General features: G+C 48.2%; 2 protein-coding genes across 2 annotated transcripts in view; one reads left to right on the plus strand and one right to left on the minus strand.

Moving 5' to 3' along the window:
* Positions 1–2,275: 2,275 nt before the first annotated feature.
* On the minus strand, positions 2,276–5,578 carry PDCD6IP (programmed cell death 6 interacting protein). Its single transcript, XM_066579839.1, has 2 exons — positions 5,466–5,578; positions 2,276–5,396 (listed from the first exon to the last, which is right to left on the minus strand). Exon 2 carries the CDS (start codon positions 5,300–5,302, stop codon positions 2,705–2,707), a length of 2,598 nt encoding a protein of 865 aa, XP_066435936.1. The 5' UTR covers positions 5,303–5,396; positions 5,466–5,578; the 3' UTR covers positions 2,276–2,704.
* Positions 5,579–5,733: 155 nt separating this feature from the next.
* RAB20 (RAB20, member RAS oncogene family) overlaps positions 5,734–19,401 on the plus strand; it is a 33,580-nt gene continuing 19,912 nt past the window's right edge. The window contains exon 1 of the mRNA XM_066579846.1: positions 5,734–5,927. Coding sequence (XP_066435943.1) covers positions 5,753–5,927 — 175 coding nt within the window. The 5' untranslated portion in view covers positions 5,734–5,752. The remainder of the gene's footprint in view (positions 5,928–19,401) is intronic.

Genomic DNA, 19,401 nt, shown 5'->3' on the forward strand with positions numbered 1-19,401 from the left:
GGATTAGCCAGCCATGTGTATGAGAAATCTCGTCCACACGGGACGGCTAATCCGCTGCGGTAAATCCGGTTGAAACCGCGGCTGCGGCCGCCGTGGTTTCAAAAGATTGAGCATGTCTGTTTACTTTCTTTTTTTTGTTTATTTACGTCGCGGCCGCGCTCTCCTCTATGGGAGCGCCGGCCGCAACGGAAAAGCAAGCGTCCGGGCCGCTTCAAAGCCGCCGCGGTTCTCCCGGTTTTTGCTGCGGCCAAACCGCGAGATTTCCGACGGGAATCCGCCCTGTGTGAACCCACCCTAAAAGCTACAACCAGGCTGTGTGACATTACCATTTACAGAAAAATATACAAAGTATCAAGGAGGATGTGGGGTAAAACATAGCAAATACTGACTGCTCGGACAGCCAGCTATACTGGGAGGGCTGCCTGAGCTGTTCTGTCCTCCGTGTAGAGATGGCTGTGCACGTGCGGTCCATCTTCATCCAGCTCTACAGGTTTAGAAACGACTGAGGGACCGTGCCCAACCACTGTTGTATCCCCTATAAACCAATAGAAGGTGACCACACATGCCAGGAATACTACTCACTGAGGCCTCATTCACACAGTTGGATCTTTGCTGTGGAATCTGGAGCAGGTATCCCCCTCCGGGTTCTGCAGCAATAACCCTTCATAGCATGCTATGTAAAAATAATTCTTCATGCACACGAGCGGAAACCAATTGCGGTTTTTTTTTCTTCTGCAAACAGAAACTGCAGCACGCTCCATTTTCCTGCGGTACCCGCACAGACAACTTCCATTGAAGTCAACGGAAGCCGGCCAGCCCACGGATTCTGCAGGAAAAAACAGGAGTTTACACAAAAAAAATTTAAAAAAACCCCTTTGTACTGTGCATTTCCAACGGCTCGTCGTGCGGACCATCCGCAGTACAGAAAAGAAGAAAATGCAGGTATGCGCAGATGCCAGCTGGGCAAAGGGTCAGGTTCCGCTGCGGGCTCTGGCATGTGGCCTTACAGTGCTTTCATACACTTTTTGGAGGGAAAAAAAGAAAAAGTGACGTCAGCCAAAGCCAGAGGTGGATTCAGCTGGAAGGACATGTATAAATAAGTGCTTAATTTGTTATTCCCTTATTTTTTGCATCCACTTCTGGCTTCTGGGGGGGGGGGGGGAGAGACCAGAAAAAAAACAAAAAACAAACAAAAAAATAACTTTTTTTAAAAACAGCTTTCTGTCTAGTAAGTAAATCAAAGGCTGGAAGCAGAACACTGATTTTGAGGGAGCCCAAACTATCTACATAACCATTTACCTCTCCGTTGGACACGACTGCGCAGAAGATCCTCACCAGACATTTATTGCATTTGCTGCTCATTTCCCCAACAAACTACAATGTAAGTCAAATCTGCATCAGTAATCCAATTTGTATCCAAGTTACTATTAATGGCCCTTTGACATGGGCCCACAGTGGGGTAAACGACTGCACAAGTGCCAGCGTCACCGCTATGGTCACTGCCGCTGGTGCAGAGCGTTTACACTGAGACTTCACCGCTCAGCCTTTCACCTTCTATGTGAAACGGGGAACATTTAAACGGACGACAAGCCTGCGATCCAGCGATTGTTTTTAAGCTGCGATAAGAACCTGTGCACAAATAGAGCAAATTGTGTTTGCATTTACACTGCACGGTTATCGCTCTAATTCATTGGTTTCAGCGAATTTTAAGCGATAATCGCCCCATTTAAATAGCCCATAACTGAGAAATGGGGGTAAACTTCCTGCGATACAATATTAAAGGGGTTTTATCATTAAACACTTACCTATTCCTCCCCAGGCAGTCTTCTTACAGCATCTTCTCCAGTCCCCCGGCTCACCTCACCTACAGCCCGATCCTCCTCTTCTGTGTCTCGCGGCAATAGTATATGAACAATCGCGGCAAGACATTACACGCAGTCACGGCAATTGCCCGGCATTTCTTGCTAGGCAGTGAACGTTACATCACTAGTGATCTAGCATACACTGACCTGCAGGAAGCAGAAGGCCTATGAATGGACGTTACGTCGCATGAAGAGGATCCGGCTGGCTAGAAGTGAGGTGGCCCGGTGTTCTAGAGGAGCCAGGAGCAGATCGGCGAGGAGTAGATGCGGTAAGCAGATTGCCTGTGGAGGAATAGGTAAGTATCTGATTTTTTTTTTCCTAATGACAACCCCCTTTAAGTAAAGTCTGCATACCCAGCAGCCCCTTCTGTTCTGAACGATGCATCTCAGACCAACATTCTCATACACTGCTGTGCTTTCTTATATTTATTCTCTTTATGATTTACAAGGCTTCTGATTAATAGACAAAATAGCATACAATAACTAAACAGAAAGAAAATAGTCAAAATAGAGAAAAAGGAAAAAAAATAGAGAACCAATAACCAAAGTTTTATCTATGAAAGAGCATAGTGTTACTAGAGATATTTGCACATTACCAAAAAAAAAATCTCTATAATCAGAGCTCAAGGTGGTCATTTCTTCTTATGTCAGGCAAAACTATGAGTCCCTTTCATTCTGATCACGTCGGCTGAAAACAGGCAGAAATGGCTTAGTGCAGTCAGGAGTTTAGCTCAAACAGTCCTTAGAAGACAGAAGTTAGGAACTTGTGGATATGATACAGTGCACTTACTGCCGCTGAAAGATACTTTCAGTTTTCTTAAAGAATTGCTTTGTCTACACACTTATTGCTGAGGCGGGTAGAAAGGTGGCTGGGGTAACGGGTAACCAGATGGCTGCGTTGGGTAAGGTGCCTGACCAGCCTGGGGCTGGTATAAGTAAGGAGGCATGGTTTGGCCATACATATATGGGTTATAGCCAACCGGCATAGGCATCCCGTAATACCCTGCATTGTATCCTGGGTAGGTGGGGAACGGAGGACCCTGTGCTTGTGATGGTATAGTGCCTGGGAGTGGCTGTGCAGGGGCTGAAGCAGCAGCACCCGCTAGGGCAGGGTTCATACTCTGAGCTGCGCTAACAGGGGCTGGGGCACTTGTGGGGATTGTTGGAGGAGGAGGACGAGGTGGAGGCTGCTTGTTGTTATAGACAGTTCTTGGCGCTGGTGTTGGAGTGCTCGAAGCGCCACCAGCAGCAGCATTCTGGTAACTTGGTATAGCTGGCATTGACGGAGCGCTTGGCTCTCTGGCGATACTTTGTTGCAAATCCTTCAGCAATTCATCTCTTTCCGTCTTCCGGGCAAAAACAATATCACTGCATTTCCCTTGGAATTTAAGCAGAATTTCTGTAAGGTCGTTGTAGAACTTTGTGCCTTCTCTCAAGTTAGCTACAAGTTCAATGTAGCTGTCATGGCCAGCTGCTAGTTTTTTCAAGACTTCTTCTCTTAAATTGGCCTCGCTGTTTGATTGCTTCATCTTTGAAAATTCCTGGTGAGAAACTTGGATCTGCCCGATGAGGTCCTCCTGCTTTGTAAGGTTCTTCTGTACTCGGTCAGTATAGCTTCCATAGATTCGGTCAAGCTCGGTCACAGACAGAGCTTCTTCGTTGATGGCTCCATCTTGCGCCAAAGCAGTAAGAAATTTGGTTGTCATGTCAAAGTTCACAGTTTTAATATCATTCTCAAGTTGCTCTCTTTCTTTCTTGACGTCATCCAACTTGGCCAACAGAGACTTTAAGGTGGTTACAACCTCACTGCCCTGCATGGTTTTTGCAGGGTTGGCTGAAGGAATTGATGCGTTGAGATCAGCTTCCCCCTTACATAATATGGCGATGGCTTCACGCTGAGACTGGTAACGCTCTTTCACAACCGCATCCGCTGTAATGGCCTTATCCAGAATATTGCGCAGGTTGGCGCCTTCACTTCTCAGAGGCTTATACAGTTCAATAGAAGGGGTTCTTTGCCATCTTTCCTTGAATTTGGATTTCAGCTCATTATCAGTCGCCTCTTCCTCATCCAGAAACTTAAGTGACGCGTCCTGAATTTCTCTATTGCGCAGGAGCAGCTCTGGAAGGTCTCGGATTAGTTGATCGATGGTTTGGATACCACCTTGCTCAATGACCGCCTTTGATTTCTGCAGAATGGACTGAGGTATACTGTCACCAGAAACATCTTCGATGGCAGCTGGAAGGTTCAAAGACGCCAGGACCCCATTACACAAGGTTGTGGCATCTCTCATCCTGGCAATTGTGCCGTTGATCAGTTCCGCCTTCCTCTGGTTATAGACACTCATGGACTGTTGTACAGCAAGCGGTACCATCTTCTCAAACAGGTCGGTGTACTTCTGGCTTAGCGGGACCGAGATCGGAGTAGGTTTGACCAGAGGAGCTTTTCCAATTGGATCAAGGTCTTTCAAGTCAGGGACTCTATCGTGGTAAATAAAGTCGTTGTCTTTCTTGGCGGCGGTCAGCGCTCGGTTGACTTTGTCGGACAGATCCTTGACGCTGACATACTCATCGTATCTGGAGGTGACAGTTTTCACCAGATCGGCGGCGTGCTGTAACCTGCTAATCTCTTCCCCAAACTTCTTCTGTTGCTTTGCCAGCACTGACTGGTGGTAGTCCGCATGGGCCTGCATGGTACAGTGCTTGGCCGCCAGCACCGGGAACACCTCCTTGGGCAGAGCGTCTTTATACTGGCACTGCTTGAGGGCATCTCCGTAGAAGTCTGCCGCTTGGTTGGCCAGCTTGGCTATCACTGCGTCCTTCATCTTATCTCTGGTGGCTTTCAAGAAGAAGACCTCTTGGGCCTGGGCCAGCATGATGACACTGAGGGCGCCCACCGTGTCGGGGGAGATGTCCACCGTGGGGTCCCGGTTGAGCGAGGACAGCACAGTGTCCTTGATGTGCGAGAATGCCCCGCTGGCCAGCTGGTAGAACTTGGCGGCGGCCCTTAGCGCCTCGTCGTTGTCCAGGTTCTGCTCGGAGGCGATCTGGCTGGCCAGGGCCCCGATATTGAAAAGCACGCAGGTCTTCTCATAGCCCAGGCCGGCCAGGCTGAGCTTCACAGAGCCGCCGAACAGGGAGCCCTTATCGAAAGCGTCCTTCCAGGTGAAGGTGAGGCACAGCGCCCCCTCGGTGAACGGGAACTTGGGCTCCACGGAGCAGAGCTGGTCGTAGTAGCGCAGCACGATCTCCAGCGAGCTCTCATGCTTGTCCAGCGGCCTCCCCACCGCGCTCTTGCGCAGCTTGTTCAGCTCGTCCACCGCCCGGCAGTACTCGGCCTGCTCCTCCCCGGACGGGTACGTGTTCTGGATGAACTTGGACAGCGGCTTCACCAGGTCCACTTCCGAAGTCTTCTTCAAGGGAACGGAGATGAAGGCGGCCATGGCTGCCCGGGAGAAGCTGCTTGTGCTCAGTGTCGTCCGAGCGGGAGATGTTTCCGGGTGCCGCCTCCTGCTCGGTCACACGGCTGTGAGTCACCTGCAAGAGAGTGCGCTGTCACTTCCTGCTGCCCTCCAGCCGCACCTGCCCTGCCCGCCCTCTACTTACATGCACAGCCGCCGGCGCGGGGGCCCAATGTGGCGCTTCAGTGGGAAGTGTGCGGCGGCGGTGGCTGTGTCCCGGCCCTGCACTACACGGAGCAGGAGGAGGAGGGGCCACGAGGGGTTGGCTGACGGACGACTTCCTGGACTCTCCCCTGTTTATGATAAGTTACAGAAGTTGTGCACAAGTGAGAGGGGCTTCACCTGAGGGGCCCCCGCTATGTGCCGCCAGCTGCTCCCCGGCCGGACACACTTAGGGCGCTAGGTGATTGCTGCCTTCTCCATAGTTGGATCATGATGAAGAAGCCAGACCTGAAGGTGGTGCTGCTGGGGGACATGAATGTGGGCAAGACGTCGCTGCTGCACCGCTACATGGAGAGGAGGTTCCAGGACACGGTCAGCACGGTCGGGGGGGCGTTCTATCTGAAGCAGTGGGGACCCTACAACATCTCGATCTGGGACACTGCAGGTAACGGGCTGCAGCACTGAAAGGGATCTCTAGCTGCACAGCAGTGTGGCTGCTACCCCCCAGCTGCAGGGGGTATTAGGAGTATGTGTGACCTCCAGGGACCCCCAACACTTAGGAGTGCTTCTTGTGGAGGTCCTCAGCTGTACGGCGTAGGCCGGATTCATATGACCGGATTTGCACACGCAAACTTTGTGCATGCAATACGCAGTGAATAGAACCCGCATTTTGTGGGCGCAATTCCGTCATGCAAAAAAAAAATGCAGCATGTCCTGTTTTTTTGGTGTGTTTGCAGGGAAATTGAATGTATAAAACTAATTAGCCCATCTCTGTGCGGACTGGAGCTGCGGGGCTCTTGCACGCACAAATATGTAACGCCTGATGTGCAAATATGTATATGCTTATGTGGATCCGGCTTTACAGATGTGCTTCTCTGTACCCCACCTGTCCCCGGCACATTGGGGGGTCATGTATGCTAAGTGTTGTATTTCTTTTGAGACCAGGAAAATGGGGGTCATCATATTAAAGGTTCAGGCACCCAGCCCTTAAAGGGATTGTTGGAGATAAAAAGGCAAACTACACAAGTTGTTCTAACTCTTATAGTTAGTGGTCTGCTATGCTGTATAATCCTCATCTACGGTTCCCGGCTGTTCAGGCTTTCCCATTTTTACATAAGACCTTTAACCCATGATCACTAAACCTCTCCAAGTTGCGCTGTCACTACATTCACAGACGAACAAACTGAAACTTCAATATTGTATTTACTAGTGACAAAGTAACTTCTATGAAAGGACATTTATTAAATGTACCCCAAACTATCATCAAACTAAATAAACTTCTTCCTTGCAGTCATTGCAAACCGGAGCAATGTGTTCGCCACGAATGGCCGTGCCGCAGGAGTGGCATGAGAACTTGGTCATCCTGTGCTTCTGGTATGGACAAAATGTGCAAATTCTGCATTTGTTTGGCTGTGCTTGAGAAGTACTTGCAACGGCACTCAGTTTTCAAAATATCTTTGATACTTGCTATAATATCCCTCCTAAAGTCACAGTATGGGACAACCACGGCTCAGCGAGGGTATCTGTGAGACGAATGTGTAGTGATCTAGGGTTAAACCGGCTTCACGCCTGCATTGGAACGTCCAGCCGGAGATTCCGTCGCAGATCCAGCTGAAAATACTGGAAGAAAAAGGGCTGCATGCATGAACGATGGCAGCGTTTACACGCAACGATTATCGCTCACTTGCCATCATTTGAATGAATTTTGAGCGATAAGCGTTGCGTGTAAATGGGGATTTAGTCTTGTGGATGGCAGCTGTCACTAAATAGATAGAATCAATCAGCATCGCTGCAGGATGTTTGTAAACAGAAGTAAAAAAAACCTAAGGGCGCTTTCACCTAAGATGGAATATCCTGCTGGACGCTGCTGTGAAATAATTCGCCATGCAGGATAATCCACACCAAAATTCATACGTCTGACTTGCATATCTTCGTGCAAAAAAGAAAATGCGAGAAATTCTGCATCGAAATCTGCATTTAGACCTGGTGATTGTGGCAGTGGATTATTTCGGTGTGTCAAAGCATCCTGCGGTTGTGTTCACACTTCGCTGATTTGGTGAAGTCTGCTGCAGGTTTGCTCCAAAATTTGCAGCAATTGAGCGATGCGTAAATGAACTCTAAGGTCGCTTTTACACGGCTGAGAAAATTGTGCAAGTTTTGTGTGTTGTGAGACACCAATATGAACCCCTTTCTTTCGAAGATGGTCATATACATAAACGATTCATTGAGCAGGGAACTTCGTGGCATGTCCTACCTTTGAGCGTTCCCTTGGAATGCATCGACCATTTTTTTTTCAAAGGGACAGGAAAACACATTGCACATGAGTGATGCGCATGCACTGAAAACAATGAGAAACGATGAAAGCCGCGCCAGAGGATCTCAACTGTACGGAAGTGATGGGAAACGTTTTTGACACCAAAACGCCTCACATTGCTGTGAAAACGCACGTTGGCCTGCACAGTATTGGGCCAAGTTTCACAGCCCAATATTGCGCTCAGCCGTGTGAAACTAGCAAAAGGGTACGTTCACTCCTAGCGGAAATGCTGCAGATTTTCGGCAGTGGAAAATTGCATGGCATTTCTGCATCAAAATCATGGGTGTCAATTTTGACTGAAAATCAGCTGCAGATCTGCAGTTGATTTCTCCCTGCTGCTGCTCTCGCCTCGCAATCAGCAGCCCTACACTGCAGCGCAGAACAGCCCTCACCCGCCAACCACGACTAAGCACTGCGGCTGCCAGTCAGGTGATGTGCCTACTTCCACATCGAGGTGCTTGGTAGCAAAAAGTATAGTAAAATGTGCTGAGGAACGTGAAAAAACGCATCATAATTTAGTCGGCAAAATAACAGCGCTGAAGCGCACGCAAATGTGCCTGAGCGCTGTATTAGAAGACGTAACAGGGAGTTGGGGGCTGTATTTTTATTTTTTTTAATACTTCAGTGATTCAGCTCTGTCAAACTTTTTAGGCATTAAACTGCTCACACTATAGTCCAGACACGGGCCAGGCTTCAAAGTGTTTGATGGAATTAGGATACAAACCCATAAAACATAGTTTTCTATACATGTCAATGTAAAGGACTTATTATTTTTTTAAGGCTCCTACCCACTAGCGATTTATTTATTTTTTTTATTTTTTCTTGCGCTGCGAGAGCGAGTGAAAACACACGCCTCGCAGCGCAAAGAAAACTTTGCAATATCGCTAAATGCTTTTAATGGGGCCACAGCAGCGCCCGCCCCATTGAAAGCAATGGGATAGCATCCTGGAACTTCTGCCACAGCTGTGGCAGAGGATACCTTTATCCCCGCGGTCCCCATGGGGATGAGGGAAACCCCTGTCACAGCTGTGGCAAAAGTCCGTGATGTACTCCCTATGTTTTCGATGTAGCTGGCGCTGCTGCCGTCACTGGCCCCGTTGAGAATACTGAGCGATATCGCAGATTTTTTTCTCTGTGCTGCGAGGCTGCAGTGAAAAAACGCAAATGAGTATAGAACCATTGAAAATCATTGGTTTCATAATTATCGCTCTTGCAGTGCAGGAAAAAATATCGCTAGTGGGTAGCCACCCTTATTAGGCTACCCACATACTTTAACCCTTTCCAATCCAGTTTGTATCCTGGTTTTCCTAGGGGGCTTACTCTTTTTCTGCCGTTATACAACGGCGCTATATGTTGCCTAAAGCCAGTACTGCATGAGGTGACACGTTGGATAGGCTCCGACAGCAGAGAGGCTGGCAATATACAGTAAGAGAACCCCGATGGACGTCTTCCAACATCAGAGCTGTACGGCTTGGAATCATAATGTCTTCCGGGGTGAGACGGGATTGGAGAGGGTTAATTCCAAATGAACATGTGACCAAACAATGATGTTACAAGTCCATGGGAGAGCATGCGCGCGGGAACTGAAAAAAGTTCGGGTTTTTTTGTGCCGTGTGTCGACTTCACTGTGTGACTGCGCTGCATCACAGGAGCAGGTGTATATAAAAAAGACATCACCTGTGTCCATGTGACTTAGTTTATGGCGTTGTGGGGCCGTGACGGGTTCTGTGTACTAAGGCCGGGCTCACACAAGCATGTTGTAAAGTGCTGCATGTATAATGCAGATCTAATAAAAACTGCCTGTTCACTATGAATGGGGACAGGGAGGCCTGAATGATCCCCTGCCGCGCCACCTCCTCTTACTGTGTAGAAGCAGAAGAGACATGATCCCTGGGGCGGCTGTCGGGCACTAAGGTGCCCAACAGTCATCCTGTGTAGAAGGGCCTTTACCTTGGGTACATTCCACAGTCCTGTCTGTCAAGTAAGTTCTCCGCCAACATCATTTGCCAAAGCCTCTAATGGTTATGGGGTTCTTTTATTCAGGCTTCATTCACATTTACATTTTGGGTTCCGTTTTTCTGCTGCGTTATGGGAGCTGGAAAACGAAACCCACTGGCTGAACGAATCTTCTTGACTAATCAGTCTATTCGGTTTCTACCCAGCATTTTACACAATGAAATACAACTGCATGCAGCACCATTCAGTATTCTAATGGAAGTCCGCTACAGAGGCTTCGAATGTAACCTCTGCGCCGATGTGAACGAGGCTAGTGACCTCCGCGCCGATGTGAACGAGGCTAGTGACCTCCGCGCCGATGTGAACGAGGCTAGTGACCTCCGCGCCGATGTGAACGAGGCTAGTAATGGAAGTGTTCATCTTTAGATTGTGCTACGGCTACCTCAGTAAGCTTATCAATTTGATGCAAATCCCTAGGCAAATGAATACTACTAGTCAAAGGGATATTCAGTCCTGCAATTGTGGAGTCCATGGAATCAGTTCTACATACAGTTGCAAAAATTATTCCATTACCCAAGAATACGTGTACTAGTTGTAGTCAGCCATGCGTCTCTCCTGACGCCTGAAAATATTTCCAGATTAGATGCTAAAGAACGCAAATCTGGATCTACAATATAGTGGCAAATATTGCATTTTTACCGTGGCTCTGGAATTGGAGTTGGTAGAAATGTACGGATTCTAAGTCTGGCTCCAAAATAAATAGTGGTAATTCTATTAATATACAATATTAAGCCTCATGTTACCTTTTTAATACTGTAAATTTGTTATTGCTAATTATGTTGTTTCTGTTAGCCGTTTAGTCGTTCACAACCCTCGGGGACTCCAAGGCTGGGTTCACACAGGGCGGATTTGCCGCGGAAATGCCGTCCAGAATTTTGCCGCGGCAAATCCGCCTGTGGCCGCTAATCCTGGGATTAGCCAGCCATGTGGACGAGATTTCTCAGAAATCTCGTCCACACGGGATGGCAAAGCCGACACTGCGGCGCGGATAAGCCGGCCGCAGCATGCTCACTCTTTTTCTTCCTTCGCTGCGGCCGCGCTCTCCTCTACGGGAGCGCTGGCCGCAGAGGAAGAGCGAGCGGCCGGGCCGCTTCAAAACCTGCGGCTAAGTGCCGCGGGTTTTGAAGCAGCGTTTCTCCCGGCGGAAATCTTGCGGTTTTTCGCTGCGGCCAAACCACGAGATTTCCGCCAGGATTGCGCTGTGTGGGAACCCAGGCTAAAGGTTCCCTCCCTCCATGTTTTTCGGTTTTGCACTGCTTCTTTCAGTTGGTTGATCTCCATGTCAGTATCTGCCTTTGACAGGATGCATAAACTATTTATGAGGGAATTGAAGCTGGACGTTTGGCCACAGTCTGGACTCTCGGTAACCTGAATCCCAATCCCTCCTTACTGTAATCTGCCCGATACGTATGTCTGATTCTAGTCTGATTTTTTTTTTTTTTTTTTTCTACATGAGCCACCAGTCTTTGTGAAAACAGCCCGGGTGAATAGCCTTACTGGCTACACTGGGTCTGCTGCTGTCCGTGGCATACATAGACTGGGTGGGCCCTTATAGCTTGCTGTGAAAAATGTTACCACATCTCCAAATTCCCATGTATTGAGCAACTGAAATGAAGAAGTAAGCAGCCCAGAACGTCCGCTCCTCTTGTGGAATGCATATTCATCAGTTGCTATCACAGTTATAAGTGATTCAAAAATATGCATTCAGTGGGTTCTGAGAAATTGGGTAATGGAGATTCTCATAGAGACTTTGGGATCCTACTGTTGGTGTGAATGTCGTGTAAATTTGTGTCCCACAAGCTGGTTTATAAAGTATGACCCATATTATTGTTGATGTTGATCATACTTTTTGGCTAATCTCACATATGCGCTCAGCATAATGCCGCAGCGTTTTGCCGCAGTTTTTTTTTTTTTTAATACTTTCGTTTTCGATCACCAATTCCTTCCTCTGACAGCGGGTTTTAGCGCATCCCATCATTGCAATGAGTGATCGGGTGCGCTAAATGCTGTTAAATAGAGCAGACAGCGCTCAAAAGGTGGTGTTACAAAATCCCGCCATCAAGTGCATGTCTGCAAGGCCCCATTGAAATCAATGGAAAGGTTATACTACGGCATTCAATGCGCCACAGTAAAAAGCCCATGTGTGAGAGTGGCCTGTGATGCAGGTTTTGTAGGATTTCATTTTGCTTATCAAAAGCAAGGATTTGGAAGAAAAAACTAATGGCCCTTTTACACGGGATGATTATCGTTCAGATTCCTGTGCTTCTGTGGAAATCTCAATGATAATTGTCCCGTGTAAACACATGCAGCAACTGAATGAGAATTGTTCAGTTATTCAGTTTCTGCATCCAGAAAACCAAACAACATTGCATTCAGTGTAAACAGCAGTCCTTCACTTCTGAATGACTGTCTTCTTACTGTGAATGGAGGCGGCGGGGGGAGAACGCTCCTCATCTGCTCCACCTCTACGGTGGCAGTGATACTCGCTCCTGTGTAACAGCACGGCAGCGAGCATCACTGTGATGTGTCGGGCATCGTTTGTCCGATGGCTCATCCCGTGTAAGAGCGGAGCCTGCAGAGAAAAACTGTAACGGAAAGATTAGTATCTCCTCCTCTGTTTTGGACCCCTTCCTGCTTTTGGCTTACACATACTGACCAAAATACAAAAGTGTGTAAGGGTACCTTTACAGGGGCGACTGTCACTCTGTTTTTAGGTGAGCTGAAAACTGCAACTTCAACAAATGAGCGATTGTCACTCCCTTGCCCTGTCAGGTCCCGTAATTACTTGAGTCACCGTTGGCATACCTAAAAGTACACTAAGTGGCCTAACGGAGCTTTTTGTTCTGATACATGGCTGAAAACGGCCTACTCCCCAGCACACAGCCATCTATTGGCTGGCTGCATGTCCCTTCCGCACCCATTGAACTCGGTACTAGCTGTGTGCAAGGAGCTCCCCCCGAAGAGCACCTGCAGGTTACCCTCACTTAGGCCTCCTTCCCACAAATGGATTTCCGCCGCTATTGAACCTAATAGTGAAATCTCCCGTCCTCGCCCGCGGCATGCTCTATTTGCCGCGGGTGTACGCGCTGATGGCTTCCATTGCAGTCAATGGAAGCCGTCAGTTCACGCTATCTCCCGCTGTAACACAGCGGAATATAGCGTGATAACGCTTTCCCGCCTACCGCCGCCGCGTCATATGATGCGGCCGGCGCGTCATGTGACGCGGTGGGCGTGTCATGTGACGCGGCGGCGGTGGGCGGGGAAGCATCATGCGGGAGCGAAGACGCCGGATCCGCTGGTGAGTATGGGGTCTCTGGGGGGGGTGCCGTGACGGGCTTCGCCGCGGAATATTCCGCGGCGGAGCCCGTCACGCTCGTGTGCAGCCGGCCTTAATGCTTCATCTTCAGTAGCGGAGGAGCTGGCAAAGTAAACGGTCTCATGCTTTTCCTTCTTTATTTTTTTTTCTCGTAACTTGTGTAAATCTCTTTTTATTGACTAAGGCCGCCTTCACACTGGCAAGAAAACCGTGCGAGATTTGTACGTTATGAGACAAACCAATCTCGCACAAACATGAAAGACCTTCTTTAAATGAGTTGATTCACATAGCGATGTTTTCCTGAATGACACGCGATGTGATGTTATGCACGAAACAAATTGCAGCATGTTCTACCCCATTGCTTTCAATTGGGCCTGCGGCAGCAGCACCACCCCATCGAAAGCAATGGGAGAAGATCGCGATCCTCAGTGACAGTGATGAGAGGCTGTTTTTACATGAAACCGCCCCGCATCCAAGGCGCTTTCACATGGTAGGGAGTGAGATATCGCCCTCACCAGTGTGAAGGAGCCCTAAGAGAACACAGTCAAGTTCGCTTAAGATCTCTTACACAGACTATGGACATCTGTCTCTATAAACATGTAGTATAGGAAATGACACCCTTGGAGAATCTGGTTGGTCTACGAATATGTACGAAATTCCCACATTATTTTAGACATAGGATCCCAAAGAGGGGGGTGTACCCAGGGAGCCTAAATAACAATTTGTTGTAGAAAAAAAGTAATCCGGTAACTCAAATCCAATACTTTTAAGTTCGGCTTGGTGAGCAGTCTGGAAAAGAGAAATCGACATCACCCATTGATCTCAATGGTAATAAAATCCTGTTGTCAACGGGCTGATGCATTTTGGCATCATTTGGAATCGTATACAAATGATCAGGGTTCATCATGATATTTTTCCTGTGTAAAAAGTACATATGAGTAGAAAATATTAGGACTCCCCATGTCACCTTTACTGTAAGTGACTTCAGCTTTAAAGGGGTTTTACCAGAATAATAAGTTATCCTCTATACATAGGAGAACAGGACACTGGAGTCCCGTTCTCAAGAACACCGGAGGTTACAGTGGTGGAACCCCCCACAATTAGCAAGTTATCCCCCATCTTGTGGATAAGAGGTGGTCTAGTTCATCAAGCTGTGTCCTCTAACCCCTCAGTGAAAGCCCTATGGTGTTCTTACGTCCTGTAGATGCAGGACATGTATGAAGGGAGATCGTTGGGTGATCTCTCTTCATACATCACGGGCCCTGGCTGTTTCTTACAGGCAACAGCTGCGGTGAGCCATGTTGCTCAACGGAGCCGTTAACCTTTTAAATGCCGCTGTCATTTCTGACAGCTGCATTTAAATTCCCCGAACAATGTTCAGTGGTCCCGTACAGCTCCCCGTGATGAGATCGCACAGAGTCCTGTGGGTGTCACGGCAGCCAGGGGACTTCTGAAAGGCCCCAGGACTCTCATGGCAGAATGCCTATCAAGGCATCCCTGTGGGGTGGCTTGATAGACTACCTGCCCTATAGCAGTATGATAGTCATGCTATGGCATTAATATCATACTGCAAGAGCGATCAAAGTATCACTAGTTGTGTTCCCCTTTGTAACAATAGAAATAAAATTTAAAAAAGTAATAAAAGGTCAAAAAACACTTTTGCCATATTTGTAATACAAGTATCTAAATAATAAAACAAAAATACATATTTGGTATCACTTCATCCGTAAAACTCAGATCTATCAAACTAACACATTATTTACCCCGCACAATGAATGTCGTCAGAAAAAAAAATGCAATAAACATCCCTATCTCCAAAAAAAAAAAAGCAATAAAAAGCGATCAAAAAGTTGTTTGTATTCCAAAATGGTACCAACCCAAACTACAGGACATCCTGCAAAAAATGAGCCCTCGCACAACTATGTTGACAGAAAAAAATTTAAAAAGCTATTGCGCGCAGAAGATGGCGGCAGAAAATAATTTTAAGTACCGGTAAATATCTTTGAAAAAAAAATACAAGTAGCACAGCAAAAATAGAACAATATAAGTTTGGTATTAGTGTTTCTTGACGCCACCAGGAACTCCTGGTGGAGACAAGACTGATGGGGGTGACACCCCCTGTAGCTGATTGGCTGCAGACAACGCTCCTCTCCAGGTCCTGGCTGCCAACTATTCTTGTGATGCTGCTGCTCGCGCCGCTGATCGAAGTGTCCCCGCAGCTGCTGTAATTATCGGTGGGCATTCCCAGCTGCTGTTCCAAGTGTTGATTGCTGGCTGGTCACTGTATTGCAGCAGTATGCCCTCCCTGCAGTATCGGCTTCCCACCCTCAAGGAAGCTGCCCCCTGCTGCTCATGTGACTGTGCATGACCTCCCGGGGTCTGCTGTGTCCTCCTGCATTCTGCTGTTCGGGCAGCCGTGTGCCGCTGTGGCCTCCCTGCTTCCGACGACACTGAGCGTTGGGAGGGGGGGAGGGGGTGGCGCTGGTTTCGTCCGACGGGGGTGAAGCCACTTCATGTTGCTGGCTTCTCCCTGGTACCGACACCCCTCCACAGTAAAAGGCAGCAGGGGGACCTCTTCTTGCTCGGCTGTGGGGAAGGCGCTTTCAGCTGTGGGGTGTGCTGCAGCAGACCCTGCTGTCTGCATCGCAAGGAATGGAGGCACGATGTACTCCAAATATATTTGTGTCGGTGTTGATGGCCACATTACACGCCACTGATGCCTGGAGGGGCGAGGTCCTGGGAAAGTGTTCGCTCTGGGGGATTCAAGCCTCCAGGGCAGATAACGTAACACGGCTTCCAAGCAAGCTCCTAGCAGCGTCCTTTGCTTGCATACAGGCTGATAGGGCCTTCCATACTTGCACCAATCAGGAGCTGCGGGTGTGAGAGGGGCGTTACTCCTGTCAAACCCCTAGCTTCCGGTGGCATCAAGATGCACTAATACTTATAAGTTTGGTATCAGAGTTATCGTACTGACCCCATAGAATAAAGTTATCAGGTCATTTTTGTTTCAGTTTGTGCGCTGTAGAAACAAGACGCACTGAAAGATGGCAGAATTTCATTTTTTTTCCCCCATTTCTCTCCACTTGAAATTGTTAAAAAGTTTTTCAGTACATTATATGGTACATAAAATAGTACCATTGTAAAAATACAACTCATCCCACAAAAAACAAGCCCTCATACAGCTACATCGATGGATAAATAAAGGAGTTGCGATTTTTGTTTTTGTTTTTTATTTTTTTTTCAAAAGGGGGGAGGTAAAAACGAGAATGGAAAAATGAAAAAAAGCTTTGTCACTAAGGGGTTAAACAGTCTAGAATACATTCAGTTTTGTGCAGTAAGGCTCTCTTCACACTTGTGGTTGATGTTTCAGTTAATAGACTGTTATGATAGTGCTGGATCTGGCACAGGATGGGCACGAATGGTTTCTACGTTCTTTCCATATTTGTATGGCTTATTCTACAACTGCATGTGTTCCTTCCAGACATGACTTGTAAGGGCTAGAGGGTAGGGCTGCACTTATCTCCTAGACAGCCTCAGGCCATCTGTCATCTATTCTCAGTTACTGAACAGTTCCAGTAATACACTGGAATTTAAAGGGAAAGTGCTATCAGAAAAAAATAAAAAAATAAATTAAAAAATATATATGTTTTATAATTTATTATATTAGAATTCTCACATTTTTGTGTTTTGAACATAATTATGATAAATTGTTTTTTATTTAATTTTATGTTTATCTGTATCCTAAAGCCCTGCATTTTTCTCACTGACTACAGAGCTTAATAGACTGATATTCCCTAATCTGTAGAGAAAGCTTCGCCGCAGTCGTCTCACTAACATCACAGGTAGCATTATACTGAGAGCTAACGCCTATATGTTGATAATAGGGATGAGCGAGTATACTCGCTAAGGCACTACTCGCTCTAGTAATGTGCCTTAGCCGAGTATCTCCCCGCTCGTCCTGAAAGATTCGGGTGCCGTCGCGGGGCGGGGAGCTGCGGGGGAGAGCAGGGAGGAACGGAGGGGAGATCTCTCTCTCCCGCCCGCTCTCCCCTGCTCCCCGCCGCAACTCACCTGTCAGCCGCGGCGGCCCCCGAATCTTTAGGGACGAGCAGGGAGATTACTCGAGCGAGTAGTGCCTTAGCGAGTATACTCGCTCATCCCTAGTTGATAACAGTCACAGATTATATCTATTGGGAATGGTGGATCCTATCTGCTCCCCCCCTCCATGCACATTGACCTCTGCACCAGTCAAGGAGCATATCTTGATAAGAAAATGAAGGGCTAATTCATACTGCTATGATTTCAGCGCGTATTATGTACGCCTGCATAGTACATGGTTAATGGAGTCAATGAAAGTATATTGATTTTTCATTGATTCATTCAAATGGATTAGCGTGTTAAAAAGATCGCAGCATGCTGTATTTTATTGAGTATTGCGCATGAACAGCCCTATTGTTCACTATGGATAGAGTATGCAACGCTGCCCATATGCAATGTATTGCCAACGCTGCCATGAGACAGAGCGGGGAATACGTTTTTTTTTAAAGTTCCACTGTGCATAACCGCGTGCGTGAGATACGCTGTCATTTGCAGTGCACTATCGCTGCCATATACCATGGCCGGCTCCTAGAGCAGTAAAACTCATTGTGACCCCATGCAGCGTTTTACGCATATGCTTGTGGGAATGAGCCCTAAAACATATTGGGAAAATGGAAACTGTTTCTCTATCTGGATTTAATTCATTTTAAGAAATTGGTGATATCGTCCCTTTAAATTCCTTCTATTTATATGGAAATTTCCCCATGACATCATGACAGCATACGCTGGAGGTTGCTCACCTGCTGACCTGAAGGGACAGGAAGAGGCAGAATATAAAAAGCACCTCCCCTCCACCAACACCAGTGTTTTTCCTGTCCCTTCAGGACAGCAGCGGCAGAACTCCAGCAACGCTGTCCCATGCCGGAGGAGGACTTACCGGCGAAGCGGCGGCGTGGATCTTTCGGGCAGCCCCGGCAAACCCAGTGGGAAGGACCCCATCTGGGAGCTTTCCGGGGACTGCGTGGGCCGGGGCCCAAGTACGGGTTGCCGGCACCACTGCGGCCGTCATTTCGGGCGGCGGCCGCCATCTCCGGTGGGCCGGGGTCCAAGTACGGGCTGCCAGCACCACTGCGGCCGTCATTACGGCGGCGGCCGCCATCTCCGGGTCCAGGGCCGACAGGAGCGCTCCAGGGGGCGTGGCTTCGGATACAGCGCGGTGACGTCAGGCGCTCCGCAAAGGGGGCGTGGCCTGGCGCGGCCGGCGCCAAATTCAAAAATCTGCTGCCCCTGCATCAGCTGGTGGTGTTTCTCCACGCTAAGGAACGATCCTAAGCACAGGAAGCGTTCCTGCAAGGCGCAAGATGTCGACCAGAGAGGACCCAGAGACCCTCCTAACTGTAAGTGGTCCAGTGGACCAACCTACACCTGCACTACATACACTTCCCGACTAACAGAGTTTCCCTTGTCTTACAGGACAGGGATACTCAAAAACCGAGGGAGGCTAGACGCAGGAGTAAAAAATGTCCAGTATGTCTAACCAAACTTGACGACTCCTGCACCAAAACGTTATGCGCTACCTGCTCCGCGAAAATTATGCAGGAGGAAAAAACTTCCCTTATGGCCGAAATTCGGTCAGTTGTCCGAGAAGAAGTGCAGTCCTCCCTCTCAGACCTCCAACCTGGGCCTTCCGGGGTTACACGCAGGTCGGTTCCGGCGGTGTCTGAGTCTGACTCCGACATAGCGGAAAATGTGGATTTTGACGGGGAAGTGACGCAGGAGGACAAGAAATATCTTTTCTCTACCGCGGACATGGATCAACTGCTAAAAGCAGTACGCAGGACCATGCAGGTGGAGGAAGATGTGCAGCAACCCCGCACAGTCCAGGAGGATATGTTCGCGGGGTTACTCCCGCAACAAAAATCTTCATTCCCCGTAAACGCCACGCTCAAGCAGCTGATTCTAAATGAGTGGGAGAGCGTGGATCAGGCTCCGCTAATCCCCAGGGAATTTAAAGAACGCCTGTTATTTCCGGGAGATGAAGTGTCCTTTTTGGACGAGATACCTAAAGTCGATGCTGCAATTGCCATGGTATCCAGAAAGTCCGGGTTGCCCTTTGAGGATACGTCCCACTTAAAGGACCCGTTGGACCATAAGGTGGACACATCCATGCGTAAAGCCTGGTCTACTTCCGGTCTCATCATGAAAGCTAACATCGCGGCCACTTCCGTGGCTCGT

The sequence above is a fragment of the Eleutherodactylus coqui genome, chromosome 1 (assembly GCF_035609145.1).
Source record: "Eleutherodactylus coqui strain aEleCoq1 chromosome 1, aEleCoq1.hap1, whole genome shotgun sequence".
NCBI lineage: Eukaryota > Metazoa > Chordata > Amphibia > Anura > Eleutherodactylidae > Eleutherodactylus > Eleutherodactylus coqui.